This window comes from Sarcophilus harrisii, chromosome 3, assembly GCF_902635505.1.
Source record: "Sarcophilus harrisii chromosome 3, mSarHar1.11, whole genome shotgun sequence".
NCBI lineage: Eukaryota > Metazoa > Chordata > Mammalia > Dasyuromorphia > Dasyuridae > Sarcophilus > Sarcophilus harrisii.
In genome coordinates this window covers 520,585,849-520,613,336 of record NC_045428.1, presented here as the reverse complement: position 1 = coordinate 520,613,336, position 27,488 = coordinate 520,585,849, and the positions used below count along the sequence as shown (strand labels likewise).

Below are 27,488 nucleotides of genomic sequence, written 5' to 3'. Positions count from 1 at the left end.
TTTAAAAGAAAAATAAAACCACTTAACTAATATAATAAGCTACTACTTTGATTTAGCCCCCCCAAATTACCAGTATCAAAAATAAAAACTGATTTAACAATCAATGAAGAAGAAATAAAAGGAATTATTAGGAGCTATTTTACTTAACTATATGCTAATAAAACTGATCTTTTAAATGAAATGGATGCATATTTACAAAAAATATAAATTTTCTAGGTTAACAGAACAGTAAACATTACTTAAATAATCCGATCTCAGAAAAAGAATTTGAACAGTCATAAAAGAACTCCCTAAGGTAGGGAAAAGCATTTAAAGAATAATTCTAATATTATGTAAATAATGTGAAAAAGTAGACAAAGAAGGAGTCCTACCAAATTCTTTTTATGACACAAATGTGGTCTTGATATCAAAAGCAGGGAGGATTCAAGATAGAGGAAGAAACTTATAGATCAATTTTCCTAATGAGTATTGATTCAAGAAAGCAAATAAAATACTCCCAAGGAAATTACAGCAATACATCAAAAAGATTATACAATATGATTAGGCTGGATTAATGTAAAAAATATAGGACTATTTCAACATTAGGGAAATTAAACATAATTGACCATAATAATAACAAAACAACAAAAATACAGAAAAAGCTTTTGACAAAATATAACACTTATTCCTCTTTTAAAAATACTTTAAAAGTACAGGAAATAAGTAATATCTAACTAATATCAAGTGCAGGCATTATCTATAATGAAGACAAAGTAGAAAGCTTCCCAGTAAGATGAGGGAGTGAAGCAAGGATTTTCATTAAAATCATTATTCAAGACTGCACTAAAAATGTTAACTATCGCAATTAAGACAAGAAAAAGAAATTGAAGGAATAAGAATAGGCAATGAGGAAACAATACTGGCCCTTTTTTCAGATGATAAGATTCTTAAAGAATCCTAAGAGTCAACTAAAAACTAATGGAAAAAATAAACTTCAGCAAAGTTTTAGGAGATAAACCTATCCAAATCATTACCATTTCTGCATAAAACCCAGCAGAAAGAGATAGGAAATAATTACAGAATTCATAAAATATTTGGGAGTCTACTTGCTAACACACATTATGAGAAAAGAAGACAGCAGTCTGGGAGAAATTAGGCATAGACTAACATCTCATACCAATAATATAAGCACATAATTTAGACATAAAAGATTATCTCTTAAGCATATAATAGTAAAGCATAAAAGAAATTACCTATCATATCAGATTATGCTATCAGGATGGGGAGGTGTTTCAGACTAAATAGTTGGAGCAGTTCAAAGAAATTAAAATGGAAAATTGTAATTATGTCAAATTTAAAAATTTTTATCTTAATATAAAACCAATACAATTAAATTAGAAGTCAAGATGTCAAGATCCTATTGCATATTAATACTGACACACCTGCTATAACTAGCCAGACAGGAAAGTTTCAGTTAAATGGAAGGATGGTTTGATCATTTAAAATAAGGATCATAATTTCATGAGACATTTGAAACGTTCACCTTGTGCTCCCAATGATGAAATAAACAAAAAGGCCACTCAAGATGATTGCAGTTTATGTGTTAGCATAATTGCAGAGTATAAGAAAGTAGAGAAATTCTATTAAAATTCTTCTAAACGTAAACACACATTTAGTAGCTTCAATGTGAAGGAGGGAATATGCTAGAAAATAAAATATGCAAGAACATAATGCTCAAAAATAAAATCAAAAGGAAATTAAGTGAGTAAAGTGGTCAAAGGCTAAGATATTAATCAAAATCTCACATTTATTTCATCAATCCAGTATTCAAGAAAAGAGTTAAATGGCATAGGAAAATGAAGGGATTGACCTATATCACAAAAAATAGTTAAGAAATTACTTATAATGAACCCAGGTCTGATCATGACATCATGTCATTGATGTCCTCTACTCCATAAAATCCAGTGGTTTCCTATTGACTCCAAGAGCAATACAAAATGATATTGGTTGGCATTTAAATCCCCTTTCTATCTTTCCAGTTTTATACTTTATTCTACAACAAAATAATCTTGAATCCAGTAACATTAGCCTCATGGTTATTCAACAAACAAGGCACTCTATCTCTTGGCATTTTCTCTGGCTGTCTTCCATACCTGGAAGACTATCATTCCTCAATTCTGACTATGGAGTTCCCTGGTTTTCTTCAAGTTCCAAATTACAGTTATCACTTCCATATCATGAGAATTAGAGGTGAGGAACTTCAGAGATCTGGAAAGTCTGAGTAAAATTTTTTGGTTTTCCCTTCATATCAGAGAAGAATTCTGAATTTTTTCTTTTTCTTTTATGGACTATCTATAATACATTATTATAAAATTTGGGATGCCATTATACAATGCTATAAATATCTTTTATGCATGTCTAAGTTCCAAAATTTTTTCTGTGTTATCTGATAGCCTTTGTATGTTGCTTATGGCTTCTGCAAAACTAAAAAATTTGCATTTAATTTCTTATGCCAACCTATAATATATCAAAACTACAATGAGGTGAAGTCAGGAGGACCTGAGTTCAAATTTGACCTCAGACACTTAACACCTTCTGGCTGTGTGACCCTGGTCAAGTCACTTATCCCCAAATGCCTCAGCAAAAAAACAAAAACTACAATGGTGAAAGTTGAGTTGTGGAAGGGATAATTGTCAAATGCCACCTTCTACAGGAAGCCTTCTCCAACACTTTTTAATTTCAATAACTTCCCTCTATTAATTTCCTATTTATCTTGTATATAGCTCACTTTATATAGATTTTGTTTGAATGTTGTCTCCTCCTTTAGAGAGTATACTCCTTGAAGGCAAGGGTTGTCATTTGTCTCTTTTTGTATTCCCAGCACTTAGCACAATGTCTGGCACACAGTAGGATCTTAATACATGTTTATTGATTGATTGATGTGAAATTTGTTTCTCAATCGTTTGTCCATGTGCAGTCAGATCTCTGGCAGAGGTCAAAACTGACACTAAATTAGAAGAGAGGAGAAAAAGAATGAAAAACAACATGGTATGCAATTATAATAACTCCAGTCTGACCTATTCAAACAAACTATTAATGATAGAAATGAATAAAGGAAAAGATATCATTTCTAATTATCTCCTTTCCCACAGAATTTAACTGATATAAAATAACCACCACAATGAAAGGATCAAAATAGGCTAGAAATTTTTTTAGCCAGAAAATATGATCTCTTTATCAGGAGGGCAAAAATGATTTAGAAAGTAAATCTGCATCTGCAGATTATCTGCAAAATGTTAAAAAGAAGAATGATGAAAAATTATGAGTAGCTTTTCTTCATTAAAGAGGGAAGAGAAAGCAGTAGAACAGAAAAAAAAAATGCTCAAGAAAACTCAGAGACTACAAAAAGACTGATCATTCCCCAAAGAGTTATAGATAAAATTGAGAGAATAGCAAATGAAAAAAAAATGAACAATTCTGAGAGCATTCTAAGAGATAATGATCAATTGAGATTACGTTATGTGTATGGAATTGCAAACTTTAAAGTGATATATATATATATATATATATATATATATATTATATCTGCCAGATATTATTGTTATTTTCATAACAAAAAAGTGATGAATGCTCCTATACAACCATCATTATGCAATATGTAGAAATGTCACTTAAGAAAAAGAGATCAGGAAGAATAGACCAGGATCACAGAGAAGACATCTGTTCTAGAGGCAAAGGAATTTTAGAAGAATTGGTTTTCAAAATATCTTAATATACATTTGATGTATATCTGATGAAAAGATAAGGTGAATTTAAAAAAATTATTTCCTATAATAAAACAAATATTTAGTCACACAATTGACTAAAAAGCATAAATGTGAAATCTACTGTTGGTTGACTGTAAATAAGCAATTGAATTGGCATAGTAAAATTCTTCTTTTTAAAAAATCTAACTTTTTAGTGATGCCTTATGTTTCTTATGTTTCTTACATCTCTGTGGTTATACCAAATACTTGGCATTCCCTCCCCCTCCTTGTCCCTCAGAGCCATCCCATATAATAAAATAGCATTTTTAAAGAGAAAAGAAAAATCAGCACAATTGTGTGACATATTAAGAAAGTCCAAAAACATGTAATATGCAATACTTGTAGATATCCCACCTCTACAAATGGGCACAGAGAGATAAGTAGAGAAAAATTCAACCTTAAAAACTCTCCTCTAACAAGATATCTCTTGTGCTTATGTTACTATTATCCAAGGATTCATTTATATATGTAAGCACAGAAATAAATTTGCCTATTGACTCTCTATCAATATTAAGTGAGATTTAAAATCTTACTTGCCAAAGGTATTCACTTCTGTCATATAATATGCCTTTCAGAGTCCAAATGCAAGGGGTTTTCATTAAATGTCAAAAGCATTTTGTGTGTGTGTGTTAAGGACCCCTTTGATAATCTTGTGAAGCCTATAAATCCTTTTTTCAGAATAAATTTTTTAAAAATTCATAATTGAAAGAAATGCTAAATTTCAGATAGAGATTAATGAAAATAAATATGTAATTTTTTATGTATACAAATTCATGGATTTCCTGAAAATTACTCATGGCAATTGTCCTTTGTGCTTAAAGAAGATCAAAATAACATCACTAAATCTTGGTCAAAGTGTAGTATATCTAACTGTGGTTGATCATTACTCCCTTGAGGAAAATCCCAAGTCAAGAAGGAAGTAAAAACACAATTATTAAGTACCTATTGCGTGCCACGCACTATACTGAGGATTTTACAAATATTATCTCATTTGATCTTTACGATATCCCTGGGAGGTAAGGAATATTAGAACATAGTTACCACTGGGAATAGATTCTATCCTCATTTTACAGTTAAGGAAATTGATCTAGACAGAGATAAATGTTTTCCCAGGGTCACACCCTAGGAGTCAAAAGTGAATGAAGATCTTGACTTAAGGACCATTGAGCTATCCATGGAGCCACCTGGACTACTCTGTTGTTCAAGATATAGAAAGTGAGTTTTTTTGGATTGAGAGCACTTGATGTGCCTAGTAACCAAGCTTAAGCTACTAAAGAACCTCCTCAACAAAAGCCAGAACCATTCCAAAGCTATCAACCTAGCAATACAACCAAATGAACAATAAATGCCTATTGTTTATACCATAGCATATAGTTGGAATGTCAAAGCTGTACATTAATCTATTATGAAATTCATATATATATATATAAAATGAGCCAGACCCAGTTTTTACAGCAGGAAGCTAACAGGCTAGACTGCATTTGAGAAATTATACTTTTAATAATCCTAAACTCATATGTGAGTTTCAAAAGATCATCACTTTTGAAAACTAATATTCTCCTAATAAGATCAATAGTTGTGGTAATGCTAATTAGCATGGAAGACTATACTATCAAAAGAATCAAACATGTAGGTGAGTGAAGAAGCAAATAGAATTATAAATCTACAGCTAGAAGGGATCTTAGATGCCATTTAGTCAAATCCCTAATTTTATATTATGGTTATGAGTAGGCTTCAGTATATTCCCAATAATGACAGCATGTAAGTAAGTGCATAAAAGACATGACCCCAAAAAAATATGATTAGAAAAGAAGGTGGGGCCCAACACAGAGTAAACTAATGATATACTTACAGATCTGCAGCAGTGTGATTATGTTGGAGAGGCAGATTAAGAGTAGAAGTTGGTTCAAGGAGGTGATCAACTGGTCCTTCTCGTTCCTTTGATTGTTTAATGAGATCAAATAAAGGTGAATCCTATATGAAAGAAAATGATATTATACAAACATATATTATTAATAGAAGTTTTTCCCTTCTTGAGCATCAAAACTATGCTTTGTTTACAGATTGAGAATTAGTAATTCTAGGAAGCAAGAACTGCTTACATCAACTTACATTACCAAATAGACTGAACACCAAGCCTCTTTAGTCTCCAGACAATACATAAATCATCATCTGTATAACAATTACCAAAGGTAGCAGCTGCAAATTTAGTCTTAATTCTAAATTCTGTAATCTCATTCTCTATAAGCAGCTAGACTCTTTATAACATTTACCCAACACTGTACCCATTTAATGGATACTATACATGTTACACATCAGAGACTGTGTTTAGGAGCTATTTTCCTGCGTTTGTACTAAAAAGGGTAAAGTTCAGATTAACAAAGGGACAGTGCTAATCACTGAGGAAAGGACAAAATGTAGTCATGAATACCTTGAGTTCAGCGGAACTTTTGTACCAATGAATGTGAATGACTGTTATTACTGCTTAATACCCTACTTCTTCATGTCTATTCCCAGTATACTAGTTTCTTGCTTGTTAATTCTCTGCGAAATACACATCAGCAAAACAAAGGAACACAGATTGCTTCTGACAGCACAGTCTTCATTCCATACCTGTAGTTTTCTCCCTCTTTCTCCTTTCTCTCCCCCACACCGTGGCACTTAAGTCTCTGTATGTCATCTAGACTGTAAGTACAACATTCTCAATACTGACTGGCACGGAAGCTTTTAACATTCTTTGTTTTTCTGACCTCCATAGGCAGCTTGGTGACCCTCCACTCTGCTCCAAGGGGCTAACTATACTGGTGTTCTGCCCTGGCTAATATTCCATAGATTGAACTGGATTCTGGAATTTTGATCCTGCTTTGCTCTTTGGGCCTGAGTCAAAGTGCTAACTGCTTGCTTCTGAACTTCCTCTTTTCTCTGTATCCCACCAAGGGCCTCTACCTAGGAATATTACCTGTCATCATTTTTTTTTTTTTCAATTAAAAGCTTATTTTTTTCCCTCTTATTTTCCCTGACAATGAGAAGAAAGAAAAACAAATTCTTTGTGAACAGGATGAGATGAGATCTCTCAGGACAGTTGTGAAAATTGAATAAGGCTTCATCTACTTCAGAGTTTGAGTAGGCCCGAAGGACTTTGAAGATTGAGTCAAGGGCATACTTAAGTCCCCTTCCTGCTATACTCCCATGACATCATGTTCTCCCCATTTCAATCAAATATGGGGTACTACGTACTTATTGGTCAAGTTCAACTTCTTGGGTAGTTCCCGTGTTAGAATGTAAGATCCTCAGCCAATGAGGATGAGGGTCAGTGGTGAGAGGGGGTATTTGCATTAGGGATTAAAAGTGTTAACCCTGCCCTCAGAAGATGCTTCCTCCCTTTTAATAAACTTTGCTTTGCTTCTAGAGATCTCTCCAGCTTTTTTTTTTAATTAAAGGTGACCCCTCACCATTTCTGAACCACACATTTGTAACAAATATGCACAGTTGAGCAAAACAAATTACAACATTGGACATGTTTAAAAATGAATGCCTCATTCTGCATGTAGTTTATCACCTCTATGATAAGGAAGTTGTTAGTATTCTTCATCTTTAGTTCTCTGGAATTGGGGCTGGTCACTGCATTGATCAAAATTCTAAGTCTTTCAAAGTTAATTCTTTCTTTTGTTACTATTGTGTAAATTGTTCTCCTGGTTCTATTCACTTCATTATACATCAGTTCATTCATGTCTTCTGAGACTATTATTATATTTCTTATGGAATAGCAGAATTCCAAAACATTTCTGTACAATAATATATTTATCCATTTCCCCAAATGATGAATACTTTCTTAGTTTCTAGGTCTCTGTCACTGCAAAAAGAGATGTATAAATATTTTTTGTACATGTAGGATCTTTTCCTGTTTCTTCAACCTCTTTAGGATATAGTTTGAATGGAGCTATTACTGGGTCAAAGGCTTTGTAACTTTAGTAGCTTTTTGGTTACAACTACAAATTACTTTTTGGAATGGCTGTACCAACTCACAACTCTAACAAAAGTGTATCAATGTGCCTTCTTTCTTGCTACCCCTCCAACATTTATCATTTCCTTTTTGTCAAACATACAAATCTGATAGGCATGAGGAAGAATCTCAGAGTTGTTTTAATTTCCATCTCTCTAATTATTAGCATTTTGGAGCATTTTTCCCCCCCTCAACTTAATAGTATTTTATTTGTTGCAATTATATGTAAAAGTTTTCAACATTAATTTTTGTAAGATTTTAAATTCCAAATTTTTTTCTCCTTCCCTCCTTTACCTCCTCCCTCTCAAAGACAGAAAGCAATCTGATCTAGGATATACAATCATTTAAAATATAATTCCATATTAGTCATTATAAAAGAAAAATCAGAAGAGGGAAAAACTTTAAAAAAGAAAAAAAAAATTTAAAAAGGTGAAAATAGTATATTTTAATCTGTATTCAATCTCCACAGTTCTTTCTCTGGGCGTGGATGGTATTTTACATTCCAAGTTTACTGAAATTATCTTGGATCACTGTACATAACCTACAAGAGTTAAGTCTATCAAAGTTAATCATCACAAAATTTTGCTATTACTCTGTACAATGTTCTCCTGGTTCTGTTCATTTCAATCAACATTAGTTCATGTAAATCTTTCCAGGCTTTTTCTGAAATCAACCTGCTCATCATTTCTTATAGAATAATAATATTTCAGAATTATTCTTTTGTCTCCTACTAGAAAACAGGTAAATCATACTTATTTGAGAGATTTAGTTTTAAATGGTTGGGTCAAAATACTAACTCCTTGAACTTGATAGTGCTGTAGGCTGTAGCTGTTGGCACTGTACAACAAAAAATAAGCAGAATTGTCCTCTTGAAGCTTATAACCCGAAATACTACATAAAAAGAATATTTCCTTTTTATATTTTACAAGGGACCTTTCTCCATGCTACTGGTAACCTTTAGAGCCCAAAGAGGAATATAAATCAGAATGATGGAAACTACAACAAAGGATACTTTTATTCCTTCAGATGGAAAATAAGGGCCTTGATTAATAAAAAAAATATATATATATACATTGTGGGAAGCCAAGACCTAAACAAATACTAGCTAATAATGTGTCAACCTTTTCCCAATTTAATTCTGTTCATTCAGCTAAATACTTTCATTTTGCTGGGGATAAAGGCATGGAGGGCTTTCCTTACATTCCTCACAACCTCATTCTTTTCATTATGTGGAAATTATTTTTTTCTAATTTCTATATTCATGCAGCTGTATTGATCCACAAACTATGCTGCTCACAAACTATTTAAAAAGTACCATATGAAATAGTATAAGGAATTACAAATGAAACATAATATGATTTTAAACTTCCTGGGTAGATGAAACAATATGCATAGAAACAGACATGAGATTGTACAGATAAAATATCAGTACAGACTAATAATGTAAAAAGGAACTAAATGCTACAAGAGGAACCAATACCATGAGAAACAAATATTGTATGAGGAAATGACTGGATGAAAGTATTTATAGGGAAGTTAGAGAGACTTCTTCCACACATGGAAGGGGGTGGTGGTAGATTTTTGCTAGTTTAAATTGAATTCAACAAACATTTATTAATTGTTATGTGATATGTACATGCATACATATATGTGTTGAAGAAAGAGAAATGGAGAAAGCACAGCTAGACATTGTTTTTCTTAAAAAGGTCTCAGTTTAGTGATCTGTAAGATAAATATGAATCAAACAAGTGATATGCCAACCCCTGAAGGTAATGTGATCCTGGATTGCCTTAAGAGACTTCCAAGAATAAGGAAGTGATAGTTCCACTATCTTCTGTCCTAGTCAAATATTTTAGGAAGGACTTTCAGAAGATGAAGAGCATCCAGAAATGGGCAATTAAAATGGTGAAGAGCTTTGAATCTGTGCCATATTAAAATTTGCTGAAGAAAGTGAGGATGGTTAGCTTGGAGAAAAGGAGACTAGGAGGAAATCATAATAGTCTTCAAGAATTTAAAGGGTTATGTGATATATAGATATAGATCTATATTGATAGATAGATAGATAGATAGATAGATAAACATGGGAGATAGGGTGGGACTAAAGGGCAGAATCCAGAGCAGTGGAGGGAAATTGCAAAGACAAAAATGTAGGTTTGAAGTCAGGAAAAACTTCCTAACAATTAGAGATATTCCAAGTGTGATGCCCTATTTGACAATTCTTAGATCTGGTATACTAAAAATAAGTTTAGATAGAAATGGAGATAAAGATTTGAACATATACAAGTACCAAAGGGGCTTCCATATATATATGAGTTCAAGGTTGCCTTCCTTTGAGACTTATCTTCAAGCAGAAAACATATAATCACTTATCAGGTTTGTTGTAATGGGGATTCCTATTTTGCAATGAGTTGATACAGTTGATGGCTTCTAAGCTCCCTTACATTTCTAAAATTCTGTCATTCAATGACTTAACCTGATAGAGAGAAATGGGAAAGTGAGATTAGCATTTGGAGGTCATAAGTTAGAAAGTGTATGTAGGGATCAGAAAGAACATTTATTTGATAAAGCAATAAATAAGTTGTGTGGATATCTGAGAAAACTACATTCCTTTCTTAAATGAGCAAAGCATAATTATTATTCCCCCAAATAATTTCCTTAAATTTTAACTTGTTATAATAAGGGGATTTTGTACCTAAGAATTATATTTCACCTCCTGATGTTTGTCTTGTGAAAGCTGAATCTAGTAACTTCTATAAAAGAAAATTTGTTTCATTATTTTAAGTAATGTTGTTACTATTAAATATTCTTAGTATCAAATGTTCTTAGTTATAAATCATAGTTTTCCATATTAGCAAACTGTCCAAAATAAATGAAATAAAATGGAAATCTCACCCAGAATTATTGCAGAACAACCATGGTTTTGTTGAACTGTGAATTGGTTTTGGATTAGTTTGGTGCTATCAAACTTGGATTGACCTACATTTGAGTGTGCAAAATGTCTTCTTAACCAGTTTTAATCCCAGAGGTCAGATTGGACAATGTTTAAATACTTAAGTGAATTGAAATACTAATGTAGAACATATTCTGCTTCTTGCTATAATTTTGCTAACCTTTATTTGACAATTCTTAGATCTGATATATTAAAAATAAGTTTGGATAGAAATGGATATAAAGATTTGAACATATGAAAGTACATCACTTTGGATTAAATTAATTATTCAATTTCAATCAGCAAATGTGCATTTAATCATGAAAAGAGACTCATTAAAAAAAATTTTTAAGCCAGAATTTATGTATCCAGATAAAGATTTTATGAACCCTAAAAAATGAACCTTAGGAAGATATTCATCTATTTTAGTGCTGCTGCCACAACTCAAAACACTTGGGAAATTCTCTTCTGGCAATGCCTTCTGGGCATAGTTCCCTTATCCAGTACTATAAGGGACCTTGGAGACTGGATTAGAAGGGAACTCAGAAGCTCCTGATCCAGGCCCTCATTTTACAGAGGAAGAAAAGGGCTCACAAAAGTTAAGTGATGATAGTAATAAGAGTGAGCTCTAAATCCAGATCTTGTCTCCAGGGCCAATGTTCTACCTATATAATTATTTTTGTTTCTTTCATTTCTTTTGTGGGGCTATTAGGGTTAAGTGACTTGCCAAGGATCACACAGCTAGGAAATGTTAAGTGTCTGAGGCCACATCTGAACTCCTGACTGCAGGGCCAGTGCTTTATCCACTGTGCCATTTAGGTACCCCACAAATCTTTATTTTTGGAAAGTGGATTTGACTGATTAAAAGTCATTTGGAACTAAAGTATGATCATTAAGGGAAGAAATCAATATTGTTTATTAAATGAGGTGTGGTTTAAGAAATAAGTATTTTTCTCTGGTTCAGTCTGTTTGTGATGAAAAGTCTAAAAATGTTTTAAGCCATGGCAGCATTATTAGAAATAATATTTAGCTTTCCAAATTAACTGCTATGAAAAGCAATACTAATGTTACATATGAGTTTCTTGAGACCAGGATTGTTTTGATTGTTGTCTTCCTATAGACCCTTAGTGTTTAGAATAGTAATTTGCAAATAGAAGGAAATAAGTACTGTTTTTAACTGTTTTCAACTTCTTCCTCCGACAAAAGTGCTTGATTAATTAAAAAAAACAACAACTGTGATTTAATAACAATAATAATAGCTAACATTTTTATTCCAAACATTGAACTAAGTGCTTTTACAAATATTATCTCAAATATTATCTCAATTGATCCTCACAGGGGTCAAATGATTTGTTCATGGTCACAATGCCAGTAAGCTTCTGATGCTGTATTTGAAGTCAAGTCTTCCTGACTCAAGAGCCCAGCTATCCATTGTACTACCTAGCTGTTCCAGGGACTATTTCATAAACTCAACACAAATCTAGCTCATTATAATCCCATTATGAAAATCTCATATGGAAATTTTTAGAAAAAGTTTCTAAATCTTGCGCATCATTTCTCATTGAGATAATTATATTTGTGCTTTATTTTCTTTCCTAATGTTCAGTTTTTCTCCAATAGCCACTGGTACAGAAACATATAGATTTTTAAAAATAGTAACAAAATTATAAATACACACAGTTTATGTTATACATACTCTTCTCTAATTAATTATCTGACTATACATTACACATCATTCAGTACTTTCAATAATCTAGTCTACAGTGAAACCTAGAAAGAGACTGGTCTCTCCAACATTACCAATGAACTTTAAGTAGGCCAATGTGAAGACTCTCAATTCTTATTCTTGTAGACCTCCCTAGAGAGGTCTTTCCTTGGTTTTTAGGATACTGCTCTTTCTTAGTCTCCTGACAGTTTCCTCTCTGTCTCTATCAATCATATTTCAATACTTAACTGGGCATGAACCTAAAAAGCATCCTGAGCTCTTTTCTTTTTTTTTTTCCTACACACTATTTCAGTGACTTCACTAGTTTTGTTTATATGTTTATGAATCACATCTCAACATATTCTCTTCCTGATGCAGGGATCTCTAACTGCCTAGTGGTCTCTTCCATTTAGACATCTTATAGCCATATCAAATGTAATATAGTTAAAAACAAAATCATCTTTCCTTCCAAACCTCTTTCATGAAATTCCTATTTCTGTTAAGCACACCAAATCCTTTCAGTTACCCAGACTCATAACTTTGGAATCAATCTCAACTCCTTACTTTCCTCATTTCACATTCCCAATCAGTTGGCAAATCTTATTTATTTCACCTTTACAACATCTTTTGTTTTCATTCCTTTGTGAAGAGTTTCCTTTATGCTTCCATGCTCTGTTACCTTACCTCTGCCTCAAGATTTCCTAGATTAGCTTCTCAAGGACAACTTTCTAAGCCTTTCCTAATTCCTCCCAGCTACTAGTGCCTTTCCATCAAAATCCTTGTGTTTCTTTTGTATATACTCTTTTACATACATATTATCTCCTCTGATGGATTGTAAGCCCCTTAAGTCCAGGAGGGGTCATGTTTGGGAGAGAGTATGAGAGGAATATTTTGTGATTTTATGACCTTAATAAAAGACAAGTCAACCTTTTGCAACACTATTTTCTTTTCTTTTTCTTCATTTCCTAACACAAGGCTTGAATTGTTCATTTTTATTGAAAGGCTTTGGAAGCAATCTTTTACCTAAATTTTGTGACAATTTATGCCATCTGAATGGGAGAAATGATTAGTTTTATGCATCTTATTTCTATTGTACTTACATAAAGGATAGCTGATTGGTTTGGGAGAAAAGGCCATTAACAACCATAGCTAATAATTCTTATGATGAAGTTGGAGAACTAGAAATTGGAATCTGATGCTGGATCACCAACTTATGATATCTAAACAAATTTTCTGGGAATTAAATTTCTTTATATTTAAGTTAATTTTCAAAGTTTTCATAAATCTTGCAAAAGAATACTAGAATAAACTAGAAAGTTTATGACCCTGTAATGCTGTCCAAATGAGCAACTACATTGGAAATTTACTTGTCCATGTACAATTAAAGGTAAATAGAGTTCTAAGAAAAACTGTTAAATTAGTAAAATACCCTAAGCAAAACTATTAAGTTACTAAAGTTTATTTTTATTGTTTCCAGCATCTATTTTCTATTCCGGTCATACCTCAAGTATTTAATGCCATCTGTTTAAATAGAACTCTCTTCCTAAAAATTAGAAAGGAAGTGTACATGAATAAACAAATATTTGTCCCATATAACTGCTAATTTGAAATAAATAGCCTAAAAAGTAAATCTGAGTCTTTTTTAACAGTGACTCTCACAGTCCCAGAGACAATATTACTGCAGAATAAACAAAGTTTATTTATTTTCAAGTTTTAATGTCTAGTACCTTTCATCACTCATCTTTTTAATCTTAAAAAGTCATAGTTTCTAAAATACCACTATAACTAAGACAGTTTTGTGGCTGGGCAGATTAAAGAATTAAAATAATATTAGTATTTTTTTTTTTATTAGAAAGATCAGGAAATATGCTGATCCTGAGCAATCTGATCTTTAAGGGAAGTCTTCCAGCAAGCACATCATAGCAGTTATCAAGAGAAGAATATAAAGATTAAAACATTAATTTAATTAAATCTAGGATTTAACTTTACATCAGAAACACTAAGTAAAAACTTGAGTACTACATTGTGTTGAAATGGAAGTGAGGACAAATTTTAAATAGTATTCATCATTTTTTTCCAATTGTTTTCAGACACATCTGACTTTTTGTCAGGGGTTTTCTTGGCAAAATACTGGAGGTGGCTGGCCATTTTGTTTATTAGCTCATTTGACAGATGAGGAACTGACAAATGGAAACAGTGATCTGCCCAGGGTCATGTAGCTAGTAAATTTCTAAGGTTGTATTTGAACTCAGGTTCTTCTAATTCCAGGATCAGCACTCTACCCAAAATACAAAGGTTGCATTTGATGAAAAGGTTAATTTGACAATGACTAACAATGAATCAAATTGCTGATTGAGTTTCAAACTTGATTTTTATTTCTCTTACTATTATGCCCAACCAAAATTTTGTAGTCCATCAATTTAGTTTCTTCTTCAGAAATCCCTTCCTTGAGTAACAAAGATTAGTGCTAATTTTTTCCTAATTAACATATACATTTACTCACTCCTGTCCTTAATTTTCTTTTTTTTTTTCCCTCTTTTTTTTAAAATAGCTTTTAATTTACAAGTTATATGCATGGATAATTTTACAGCATTGACAATTGCCAAACCTTTTGTTCCAATTTTTCCCTTCCTTCCCCCCATCCGCTCCCCTAGATGGCAGGATAACCAGTAGATGTTAAATATATTAAAATATCAATTAGATACACAATAAGTATACATGACCAAACCATTATTTTCTGTACAAAAAGAATCAGACTCTGAAATATTGTACAATTAACCTGTGTAGGAAATCCAAAATGCAGGTGGGCAAAAATATAGCGATTGGGAATTCAATGTAATGGTTCTTAGTCATCTCCCAGAGTTCTTTCCCTGGGCGTAGCTGGTTCAATTCATCACTGCTCCATTGGAACTGATTTGGTTGATCTCATTGCTGAGGATGGCCAGGTCTATCAGAATTGATCATCATATAGTATTGTTGTTGAAGTATATAATGATCTCCTGGTCCTGCTCATTTCACTCAGCATCAGTTCATGGAAGTCTCTCCATGCCTTTCTGAAATCATCCTGCTGGTCATTTCTTACAAAACAATAATATTCCATAACATTCATATACCACAATTTATTCAGCCATTCTCCAATTGATGGACATCCATTCATTTTCCAGTTTCTAGCCACTACAAACAGGGCTGCCACAAACATTCGTGCACATACAGGTCCCTTTCCCTTCCTTAGTATCACTTTGGGATACAAGCCCAGTAGTAGCACTGCTGGATCAAAGGGTATGCACAGTTTGATAACTTTTTGAGCATAGTTCCAAATTGCTCTCCAGAATGGCTGGATGTATTCACAATTCCACCAACAATGTATCAGTGTCCCTGTTTTCCCACATCCCCTCCAACATTCTGCATTGTCTTTCCTTGTCATTCTAGCCAGTCTGACAGGTGTGTAGTGGTATCAGAGTTGTCTTAATTTGATTTCTCTGATTAATAATGACTTGGAGCATCTTTTCATATGTCTAGAAATAGTTTCAATTTCTTCATCTGAGAATTGTCTGTTCATATCCTTTGACCATTTATCAATTGGAGAATGGCTTGATTTCTTATAAATTAGAGTCAATTCTCTATATGTTTTTGAAATGGGGCCTTTATCAGAACCTTTGACTGTAAAAATATTTTCCCAGTTTATTGTTTCCCTTCTAATCTTGTCTGCATTAGTTTTGTTTGTACAAAAACTTTTCAGTTTGATATAATCAAAGTTTGATATTTTGTGATCAGTAACGATCTCTAGTTCTTCTTTGATCATAAATTCCTTTCTCTTCCACAGGTCTGAGAGGTAAACTATCCTGTGTTCCTCTAATTTATTTATAATCTCATTCTTTATGTTTAGGTCATGAACCCATTTTGACCTTATCTTGGTGTACAGTGTTAAGTGTGGGTCGAGGCCTAGTTTCTGCCATACTAGTTTCCAATTTTCCTAGCAATTTTTGTCAAACAGTAAGTTCTTATCCTAAAAGCTGGGGTCTTTGGGTTTGTCAAACACTAGATTGCTATAGTTATTGACTATTTTGTCCTTTAAACCTAACCTATTCCACTGATCAACTAATCTATTCCTTAGCCAATACCTTATACATCTAGAATCCAGTGTAGCCTGACTCATACCATACAGCCAAGCCAAGGATTAAAAATAAAAAGGACAACAACAAGAAAAATCATTTCAAAAATGACTTTTTTTTAAGACCTTATTATAGTACATAAAATCCTAAAATAATGTTGCAAGAATCTTAAAAGACTTGTGATAGGCTCTTGTGCTCTCTTTAATACGTTGTTGGTGGAGTTGTGAACTGATCCAACCATTCTGGAGAGCAATTTGGAACTATGCCCAAAGGGCTATTAAAATGTGCATACTCTTTGACCAAGCAGTATTTCTCTGGGCCTGTATCCCAAAGAGATCATAAAGGAGGGAAAGGGACTCACATGTGCAAAAATGTTTGTAGCAGCCCTTTTTGTAGTGGCAAGAAACTGGAAACTGAATGAATGCCCATCAATTGGAGAATGGCTGAAAAAGTTATGATATATGAATGTTTTTTACATACTACAATGTACAAGAAATGATTAGCAGGATGATTTCAGAGAATCCTGGAGAGACTTACATGAATTGATGCTAAGTGAAGTAAGCAGAACCTGGACATCATTGTACATGGCAAGAACAAGATTATACAATGATCAATTCTGATGGATGTGGCTCTTTTCAACAATGAGATGATTCAGACTAGTTCCAATGATCTTGTGATGAAGAGAGCCATCTACAATCAGCAAGAGGTCTATGGGAACTGAGTGTGGATCACAATATAGCATTTTCACCCTTTTTGTTGTTATTTGCTTGCATTTTGTTTTCTTTCTCATTTTTTCTCTTTTTGATCTTTTTTTTGTGTGTGTAGCTAGATAATTATATAAATATATACATATATTGGATTTAACATATACTTTTAACATATTTAACATATTGGATTACTTGCCATATATGTGGGGGTGGGAGGAAAGGAGGAAGGTAAATTTGGAACACAAGGATTTTCAAGGGTCAATGTTGAAAAATTATCCATGAATATGCTTTGAAAATAAAAAAGCTTTAATAAAAAAAATACTGAGATATCAGTTGAAATGATTAAGCTGTGAAAGATGCTAAAAGATAGAAAAATTCATTGTTGTACAGAGATTATGAGGAAAAAGGTATGTTAATTCATTTCTAAAGGCAATGTAAATTGTTTCAACTAAGCTAGAACACAATTTAGAATTACCTAACAAGAGTACACTATATCACACTCTAATCTATTCTCCATTTAGTTACCAAAATGATTTTCCTAAAGCATAGACTGATCATTCCACACCTGCACTAACTAAACTTTAGAGGCTCCTTTTCACTTCTAGAATCAAATACAAAATCTTCTGGCATTCAAAGCCTTCCTAACCCCTCCTGCTTTACCAGTGTTCTTACATCTTATTCTCTGAGGCACAATCTTCTATCCAATGACACTGTTTTCCAAGCTGTTCCATGAACAAGATACACTCTCTCAACTCTTGGCAGTTTTTCTGGCTGTTCTTCATGCTTGGAATGCTCTCCATTTTCATTTCCAAAAAAAATTTACATCACATTATCTTCATATTCACTTTAACCTAGGAACATGCAATGATATTAAAATATGAGCTCATCCCAACCTACAAGTGGTCTACTTCCATGAACAAAAACCATGAATTCCGATTCTAACCTCTTATTCATTCTCTCCCCCTTCACTTCACTTCTAGTCTTAAACTACTCTACATCCTCTCTGTGATGACCAATCTTTTTATCCCTCAGTTCAATATGAAGTTTTCACCTCTTACTCTGACTTACCTTTCCTTTTTTCCCAATCCAATCTTATAATTAAGTAGCTTAAATAGAGAATTTCCTCTACTCTTAAATATTTTCCCTCCTTGATCTACCTTGTATCTTATGCTTGGCTTATATTTATATGTTGACAAAGGTTAACCTGATTTACACCTATACTATTCACATCCTCTGTTCCTACTTTCATGGTTCAACAGGACAAACTGGGCCACACTGTAGGAAAGCAATCTTTTTACTCTTTCCTAAGTATCACACCCTGCATAGCAAACCTCATCTTCTCTCTTTAAATCTTCTATATGTTACCCCTAATTTCACTGAATACATTAATCTTCAATAAACTCCTATGGCTCCCAATTTTCTCTAAGATCAAATATTAACCTCATCATTATTAATTTCTATTTTTATGTATTTTAAAATGTACACAATTATTAGCATCACAATAGCTAAAACTTTTGATATTTACTCAAACAACCTGCCAATTTTAACATAAATGAATACTTTCTCTTCCTGGATCCTCTCACTTTATCTGGATTTTTTATGACATTACTTTCTCCTGCTTCTCCCTCTATTTGTCTGATGACCCTAACAACATGTTGCTCTTTCTTAAACTTTGCTGGTTTATTATTCATATCTCTCTATCTAGCTGTATTTCTTTCTTTCCTCCAGCCCCAAGTTCAGTTTTAGGCCTTCTTTTCTTCTTTATCTATACTCTCACTATTGGCAATCTTGTTGACTCTCATGGCTTTATGCATGCAAATGGCCCATGAATATCTATCTCCAACCTTATCAATTGCTTACAGAATATTTCAAACTAGATGTCTCAAAGATATCTCAAACTCATTATGTCCCAGACTAAACTCATTATCTGTTTTGTAAATACTGCCCCCCTTTTAACTTCCCTTATTTCTGTTAAAAGCATCACCATCTGTTAGTCTCCTGGTTTTGTAAATTCAGCATTATATTCAACTCTACTTTTCCTTCTTTCACATATCCAATTAGTTACTAAATCTTGTCATTTCTACTTTAACAAATTTCTTTCCTTAGAACCATTCTTTCCACATCTTAGGGAGTGGAGCATCTTAGCATCTTAGTTTAGGATCTCATCAGCTAAATTATTATAATAGCCTCCTAACAAGTCTCCCTGCCTTGAGTCTTTCTCCACTTCAGTGTTTCTTCACCTAACTTGACAAAGTGATTTTCCTTAAGAGCAGTTCTGACCACATGACTCTTTTATTCAATAAACTGTAATAACTTCTCAATTCCCCTAAGATAAAATATGAACTATTTTTTAAGTTTTTAAAGCCCACTACAACCTGGACTCAGCCATTATTCATTAAACAGTATGTCTTCTCTAGCGTGCTCCAATTCTCCAAACTTGAATTTTTGCTGGCCCTCACACAACACTCCTGTTCCTGTTTTTTGTATCTCATATGCTTGTACATAGATCACACTCCCTTCACCTCACAGAATGCCTCTCTTTCCTTCATGTACAGATCAAGCATCACACTGTGCAAGCCTTCTTTGATTCCTTTAAGATCTCCCCATCTCAAAGTATATTTTATTTAACTATGCTATATTTATTTGGAGTAGTTCTCTTTAGATTTACTTTGTACATATTATTATAGACACTTATTTTATTCTCCATTAGAATGTAAGACTGAAAAAAAAATGTGAGAGTACATATGAGAGTAGACTTTTCTTCTTTGTGTTTGTATTCCCAACACTTAGCCCAGTATCATGTACATAGTAGGTATATAATAATCATTTTGTACATAATTATGTTATATATAGTACATTAAAATTATTATTGACTGATTAACTAACTTAGGACCTCAATTTTTACTTCACTGAGAAAACAGGCCAGTCACCAAAATTTCAATATGTTACCAACAATAAATCATGAGCATTTCTATAATTACCAATAAAGCACAGCAACAAGAGATAAAAAAAGAAATATTCCATTTAAAATAACTGTTGTAGACAATATAAAATACTTAGGAGTTGACTTCCCAAGACAAACTAAGGAATTATATAAATGAAATTACAAAATAATTTTCACATAAATAAAGACAGATCTAAACAACTGGGAAAATATCAATTACTCATGGCTAGGCTGAACTAATATAATAAAAATGAGATTTATTTATTGTCATATCAATCAAGCTACCAAAATTTTTATAGAGATAGAAAAATAATTACAAAATTCAATTGGAAGAACAAAAGGCCTAGAATATTGAGGAAATCAATGAAGAAAAATAGGAAGGAAGGCAGCCTAGCTGTACCAGACCTTAAGCTAAAAAAAAAAAAAATCTTTTAACCTACTAAAACTAATAAAGCAGCAATCATCACAACTATTTAGTACTGCATAAGAAACAGAATGGTGGATCAGTGGAATAGGTTAGGTACACAAGACACATAAATAATATGACAGAAACTAGACAGAGATCAACATCTTACAACCTATACCAAGATAAGGTCAAAATGATATAAATAATACACAATTTAGATAGAAGGGGTGATACCATAAGTAAATTAAGAAATCAAGGAATAGTTCACCTATTGGTTCTATGAAGAACGGCAGAATTTATAACTACACAAAAAGATAGAGAACATTATAAAATATAATGTGAATAATTTTGATTACATTAATTTTTTTAAAAGTTTTGCACAAATAAAGTCAATGCAAAATAAGATTAGAAAAGAAGCAGAAAGCTGGGAAACAATATAGCCAGTGTTTCTGATAAAAGTCCCATTTCTATCTTTTGAGCATTTATCATTTGGGGCATGTCTCATATATATATATATATATATATATATATATATATATATATATATAAATTTGATTCAGTTCCCTCTAAGTTTGAGAAATGAGGCATTATCAGAGAAACTTGCTTCAAAATTCTTTTTACAATTACTACTACTAATTGAATTTCTTCCCACTTATTCTCTCTTTCCTTTCCTCAAAATGTGCTACTGATCACTTCCTCAATATGCCCTCTCTGTTATCACCCTCCCTTTTTCTCATATCCCATTCCCCTCCTATATACCTGCAGGGTAAGTTAGATTTCTATAGCCATACTGAGTATATTATTTCCTCTTTGAATTAATTTTGATGACAGTAAGTTTCTCTCATTCTCTCCTTCTACTCTAAAAGCTCTCATATCTAAAATATATAGAGAATTGAGTCAAATTTATAAGAAATCATTCTACAGTTGACAAATGATCAAGAAACAAATAGATTTCAGATGAAGAAATTAAAGTATCTATAGTCATATAAAAAAATGTTCTAAATCACTACTCATTAGAGAAATGCAAATTAAACAACTCTGAAATATCACCTTCTACCTACCAGATTGACTAATATTACAGAAAAGGAAAATGATAAATATTGGAGATGTGGGAAAATTAGAACATTAATGCATTGTTGGTAGAGTAGTGAACTAATCTTACTATTCTGGAGAACAATTTGGAATTATGCTCCAAAAGGCAATAAAACTATGCCTACCCTCTGACCCAGCAATACCACTACTTTTGGTTGTTTATCAATTGGAGCATGGCTTTTAATTTTTTTATAAATTTGACTCAGTTCCCTGTATGTTTGAGAAGTGAGACCTTATCAGAAAAACTTGCTTCAAAACTCTTTCCACATTTATTATTTCCCCATTTATTCTGTTCTCTCCCTCTCCTTTCACCTTGTCTGTTCTCAAAAATTGTTTTGCTACTGATCACTTCCTCTCCTAATATGGCCTCTCTTTTATCACCCTCCCCCTTTCCCATATCCCATTCTCTTATTACTTTCCTGTAGAGTAAGATAGATTTCCATACCCATATTGTGTATGTCATTTCCAATCTGAGCCAATTCTGGTGAGAGTAAGATTCAGTCATCCACTCCCCTACCTCTTCCTGTCCACTATAAAAGCTTTTTCTTGATTCTTTTTACAGCATTTACTTTTATAAAATTTTGAAATGCATTTTTCCCTCTCTCCATTTCCCCCAAGATATTCAAATAATTTGATATGGTATATATGTACAATCATGTATTAAGCATATTTGCACATTAGTCATGTTGTGAAAGAAGAATAAGAACAAAAGGGAAAAACCTTAAGAAAAAAAAAACAAAAAAATTGAAAATAATATGCCTCAATCTGCACTCAGACTCTATAGTTCTTTCTCTAAATGTGGATAGCATTTTCCATTGCGAGTCTTTTGGAATTGTCTTGTGTTGTTGAAAAAAACTAAGTCTATCATAGTTGGTCATCAGTGTTCCTTGTTACTGTGTACAATATTCTTTTGATTTTGCTCACATAATTCAGCATCAGTTCATGTAAGTCTTTCCAGGTTTTCCTGAAAATTTCAAAATCATCATTTCTTAAAGCACAATAGTATTCTTTTACTTTCATGTACTACAACCTGTTCAGTCATTCCCTATTCATGGATATCCCCTCAATTTCCAATTTTTTGTCATTACAAAAAGAGCTGTTAAAATATTTTTGTACATGTGGGTCCTTTTCCCTTTTTTTATGATATCTTTGGGATACAGACGTACTAATGGTATTTTTTGGTTGCTTTTTACAAATACACTGAGAAGGAAAAAAACTGAACTAGCACATATTTCCTTGCATAAAGCATTAGATATGAAAGAATTTATATATTAAATAGTATAATGGAAGAAATGATAAAGAAACAATGTGACTAAGTATATTCTAAAGCAAAATTTGGGTCTTTTTTTTGATAGTTTTTTTTTTTAAACATCGCTTTTCTGGCAACGTTCTATGTCTTAGTTAGACAAGCTGTTTCTTGTCAGTACTTATCTATTCCAATTAACTGTCAGTATAATCTCTCAGTAAAACAATTCACTCTTACTATTTAATCATATGAAAGAAACCAGAGTTTTTACCTTCAGCAAGATCACTATTAATTCTATTAAGTGAAAATTTCTGTAAAAAAGCTAAAAAGTTGGCCTTGATGTAAATTCTTATCACTGATAACATATAAAACATATATATGGAGATTTTATATATCTATGTGTGTGCATCTCCCTAGCACTTAACTCAGTACATTGAATCTAGTAAGCAAAGAATGTTTGTTGTTGATTATCTCAATACAAAATAGATCTCTAGTTCTATTGAAAGTTAATAATAGAAAGGAGAGCAAATTAACTTTTGGATTAGGACAAAGACAGGAATTGCCATTGTTTTCTTGGTCTTTGGTCACAGGAAGTCTCTAAAATACTAAAATTGTACCAAGCAGCAATATCATTGTAAGGACATACTTGCTGTAAAAAAAAGAATCTCTAGGAAATGTAAACATCTTTTTTCCCCCTCCATTGCACTGTCTATGTCATCAATACTCAAAACACATTCACATGTTTCTATTGTCATATATATTAAAGTTGTGGTCTACTAAATGCCTGGGAAAGCTCCCCTCCTTTAATAGTTTTCAACATAATAGAAACAGAGCTATTCTTTTCTTTTTCAACTTTCCATTATTATCTTAAAAAGTTGCATTTGCCCAAAGTGTTCTCTGAACCAAAGATTTATCCAAATACATAATAGACCTCTTTTCAACAGAAGAAAAGGTAAGGCACAAAGTATGTGTGGGGGGTGGGGTTGGGATTGTTTTATCATGAACAGCCAAAGAGAAGCTGTCACAATGATCTTCTTTATATGATTAGCGAAGGAACTTGGAAAAAAAAAAAAAAAGAAAGAAAGAAAAACTGCATTAAAGGAGGACAAGAACAGATCAGGGACAGAAAAAGAAGGGATAATTTTTACATCAACAAATCTCACAGCTATCAGAAATGGAAAAGGCAAATATCACATAGGTTACTATATTTTACTACATTTACAAATTTGGCACCTATTTTTTTCCTCTTGATTCTTGGGTGTCACTTAATTAAATTTTCAAATATTTAATGATAAAACAAAAGGTACAGAACTACACTTTTTTTCCCCTCAACGTCAGTTGAAGGGAACATTTAGTCCCTGTAGGATGGTGTGATGAAACCACTAGAGGTATCTTCACTGAGAATGTTCCCTATCATTGGTTTATATTCCAAGGATACATTTTTCTTGAATACTTCAACCTTGACACTAGTCTTTCCTTTCATGCTTTCTCTTGTATATCTCCATAGTAGTTTGCATACTAAGTCAGCCATTAAGAATCATTTTATTACAATGTGAAGAATCCTTGGGGTACAAATCTTGGAGTACACAATCAATTTAGAGGAATTATAAAAAAATAACCTGTTTCTCAGGTCCAACAGGTTTTATTCTCAGGCCACTTTGGTTACTATTTGTAGTCTTCAGGAGAGGGAAGGAGGTCCTTTCTAACTAGTTACTGAAACTGTCACTGGAGCTGGAGCTGGTTGTCTTATTCTATGTTCTGTCACCTACAGTCTCTTGAAGTGATCTCTTTCTTTAGGCTCTTAAATCTGAGCTAAATATGAGATAATCTTTTTTTGGTGTCTTATTATTAGATAAGTCCATTTTCTTTATTTTCCCTTCCCCCACACTTCTAGTCACTTAGTATGGTTTATACTTCTTGTCTTCTAGTCCCAACATGCTTTCCTTCCTACTGTTCTTTTTTCCTGCCAGTTACTATCTGGCTTATTATAAATTAACCTTTTAAAGTATTTACTTATTGATGTCATAAGTTAGTTTTTGCCTTTCAAAAGAGCTACAATTATATTTGCAAATGGAAGATTAGTTACTCATATAATTGTAGAGAATCACATAATGTTTATATTAAAAAAATGATGATTTTGACATTGTATATTTACTACACCAACAAGTTATAACATATTTTGAGAAGGTTTTTTCAGGCAACGGGATGGTTCCCATTGGAAGAACTTTGAACAATACAATACACAATAAAACAAAATAATAAATGCCTATTGTGACATATATAACATTTACACGAAACAAGTTCCCTATTCCCAAGATACTTATTTTGTAATCTTAATTTGTAAAACTTACTTTTTCAGTTTTCCATTAGAAAGCTCCTTGAATGAATGTGGAACGAAGCATAGTACTTTCATCTTTCTTTTGTTTACTTTTTTTTTCCTGTATTTTTTCCCTTTTAGTCTGATTTTTCTTATACAACATGAAAATTATGGAAATCTGTTTAGAAGGACTGTACATGTTTAACTTATATTGGAGGAGGAAGTGGGAGAGAGAGAAAAAAATTGGAACACAAATTCTTACAGAAATAAATATTGAAAATTATCTTTACATATATTTGGAAAAAGTACTATTCAGGAAAAAAAAAAAAAAAAAAAGAATGTAAGCTCCTTGAAGGGAGGGATTATCTTTAGACTTGTATCTGAATTTCCAGTGCTTGAGGCATAGTGAGTTTTTTAAAAATTCTAAATGACTGCCTGGCTATCTAGTAGGACAGAAAGACATGAATACAAATAGCTGACCTGTACAATTACATAAAAATATTAAAGAGTAATAAAATAAAGTGGAATGTGTTATATTAAAGAAAAGGTCATTACCATTGGGGAAAGAAGTGGGATCAAGGAAGACTTCCTGGTGTAGTTGGCATGTAAACTGTCCTTTAAGAGATAGGTAAAAATTCAATATACAATTATGGAGGAGAACAGAATTACAGGAACAGGGAACACTGTTAGCAAAGATACACAGGCACAAGAACCCAATGTAAATTCAGTAGGCAAAGAATAATTTAGTTTGGCTAGAGATCAATTTTAAGCAAAAGAGTTGCATGAAATAAGGCTATAAAGACTGGCTGACACTGCACTGAAAATTTTTTAATGCTAAGTAGAGAACAATCTGTTTAAAAAGTAGCAAGGAATCTGAAGATTTTTGAGAGGAATATGACTACATGTCTTAATATGGACTAGTGTGGTAAAAATATGGGGAATAGAATTTAGAATACTTATAAAAAGACTAATTGCTATAGTTTAAATAGGTGGTAAGAAGAGTCTATAGTGGGATGGTAGCAATGTATAATAATAATACTATACAGATTACATAAATGTGGCAGAATTAGAATCAATAAATTCTAATAAAGGACTCATTATGAAACATAAAGAAAAATATTTATCAAATATAATACCTAGATTTTGAGGAAAAGTGAACTGAACTGTGGTATCAGAGAAGGAAATAGTAAAGTTAGAAGGAAGAAAAGATTTACTAGGAATAGGGAAAGGCAGAGGAGAGAAGAGTATGATTGGTTTTGGACCTTTTACATTTGAGGTGCTAGAACATCTAAATGGCAATGTTCCATAGATAATATGGAACATCTGTCCCTGTTCCCAAACATGGAAGAGCTCCCTAGTTCTCCAGTTTAGAATTTTCAGCTCTTTCAAGATATTTTCTTCATAAATAGAGCTTCTTAAGTCTTAGTTGGATGGATATCACTGAGAATTCTAGAATCAAATGGAGGCCTCCCACAGTTACACCATAGTTTTTTGGACTATGACTATCATTTTTCCCTTGTTGTACATATACAGTGACAACCAAGAATCAGCTCTCTGGGGGAAAAAAATTTCCCATTGCTCTCAAAAGCAATACAAAGTACAGGGTCAGAAGGGCTATTGCACACTAAGGGGAAAGGTGTGGTCTCCCTGACTATTGCCATTTATCATTTGTCAGACCTTATGTTAACAGAATACAGACATATCATAGGAACAAATTATTTGCAAATACTTTTTACTTTTAATATGAAATGGGGGTAGAGGTCCAATGATCTATTATTGTAGACATATAAGTGATGCATAAAATAGGCCAAAGTCATATCTTAAAAAACAGGTACCCATTACATGGGGTATGGTTGAACAAATTATGGCATATGAATGTAGTGGAATATTGCTTTTTCATAAATAATCAGGAAAATAAGTAATTCCAAAAAAACAAAGGAAGACAATTAAAATAATGCAAAGAAAAAATCAAACAAAAAATAGGAAAATATTACACACAAAGACTAAGCCAAATGCTACATAAGGTAAGGACCAATTTTGTACCTGGAAAAAAGATGGAAAAATGAACTTCCCTTCAACCCTTGGAAAGATGAAGGATCACAGGAATATACTGTTTTTCTCTATTTCAAAGGAAGGCTCCTAGGGATAAGGAAGAGAGGCTGCTGGTAGGGATGCTATAGGCATGAATTATTATGATGAATAAATAGAAAAATCAATAAAACATTAAAATAAAGCAAAATCA

The 27,488-nt window shown here is 32.6% G+C and overlaps 1 protein-coding gene across 1 annotated transcript in view; it reads right to left on the bottom strand.

Annotated features, from left to right (window-relative positions):
* Positions 1–27,488, bottom strand: part of RB1 (RB transcriptional corepressor 1) — a 175,873-nt gene that overhangs the window by 34,810 nt on the left and 113,575 nt on the right. Inside the window, exon 18 of the mRNA XM_031961928.1 lies at positions 5,638–5,759. Coding sequence (XP_031817788.1) covers positions 5,638–5,759 — 122 coding nt within the window. The remainder of the gene's footprint in view (positions 1–5,637; positions 5,760–27,488) is intronic.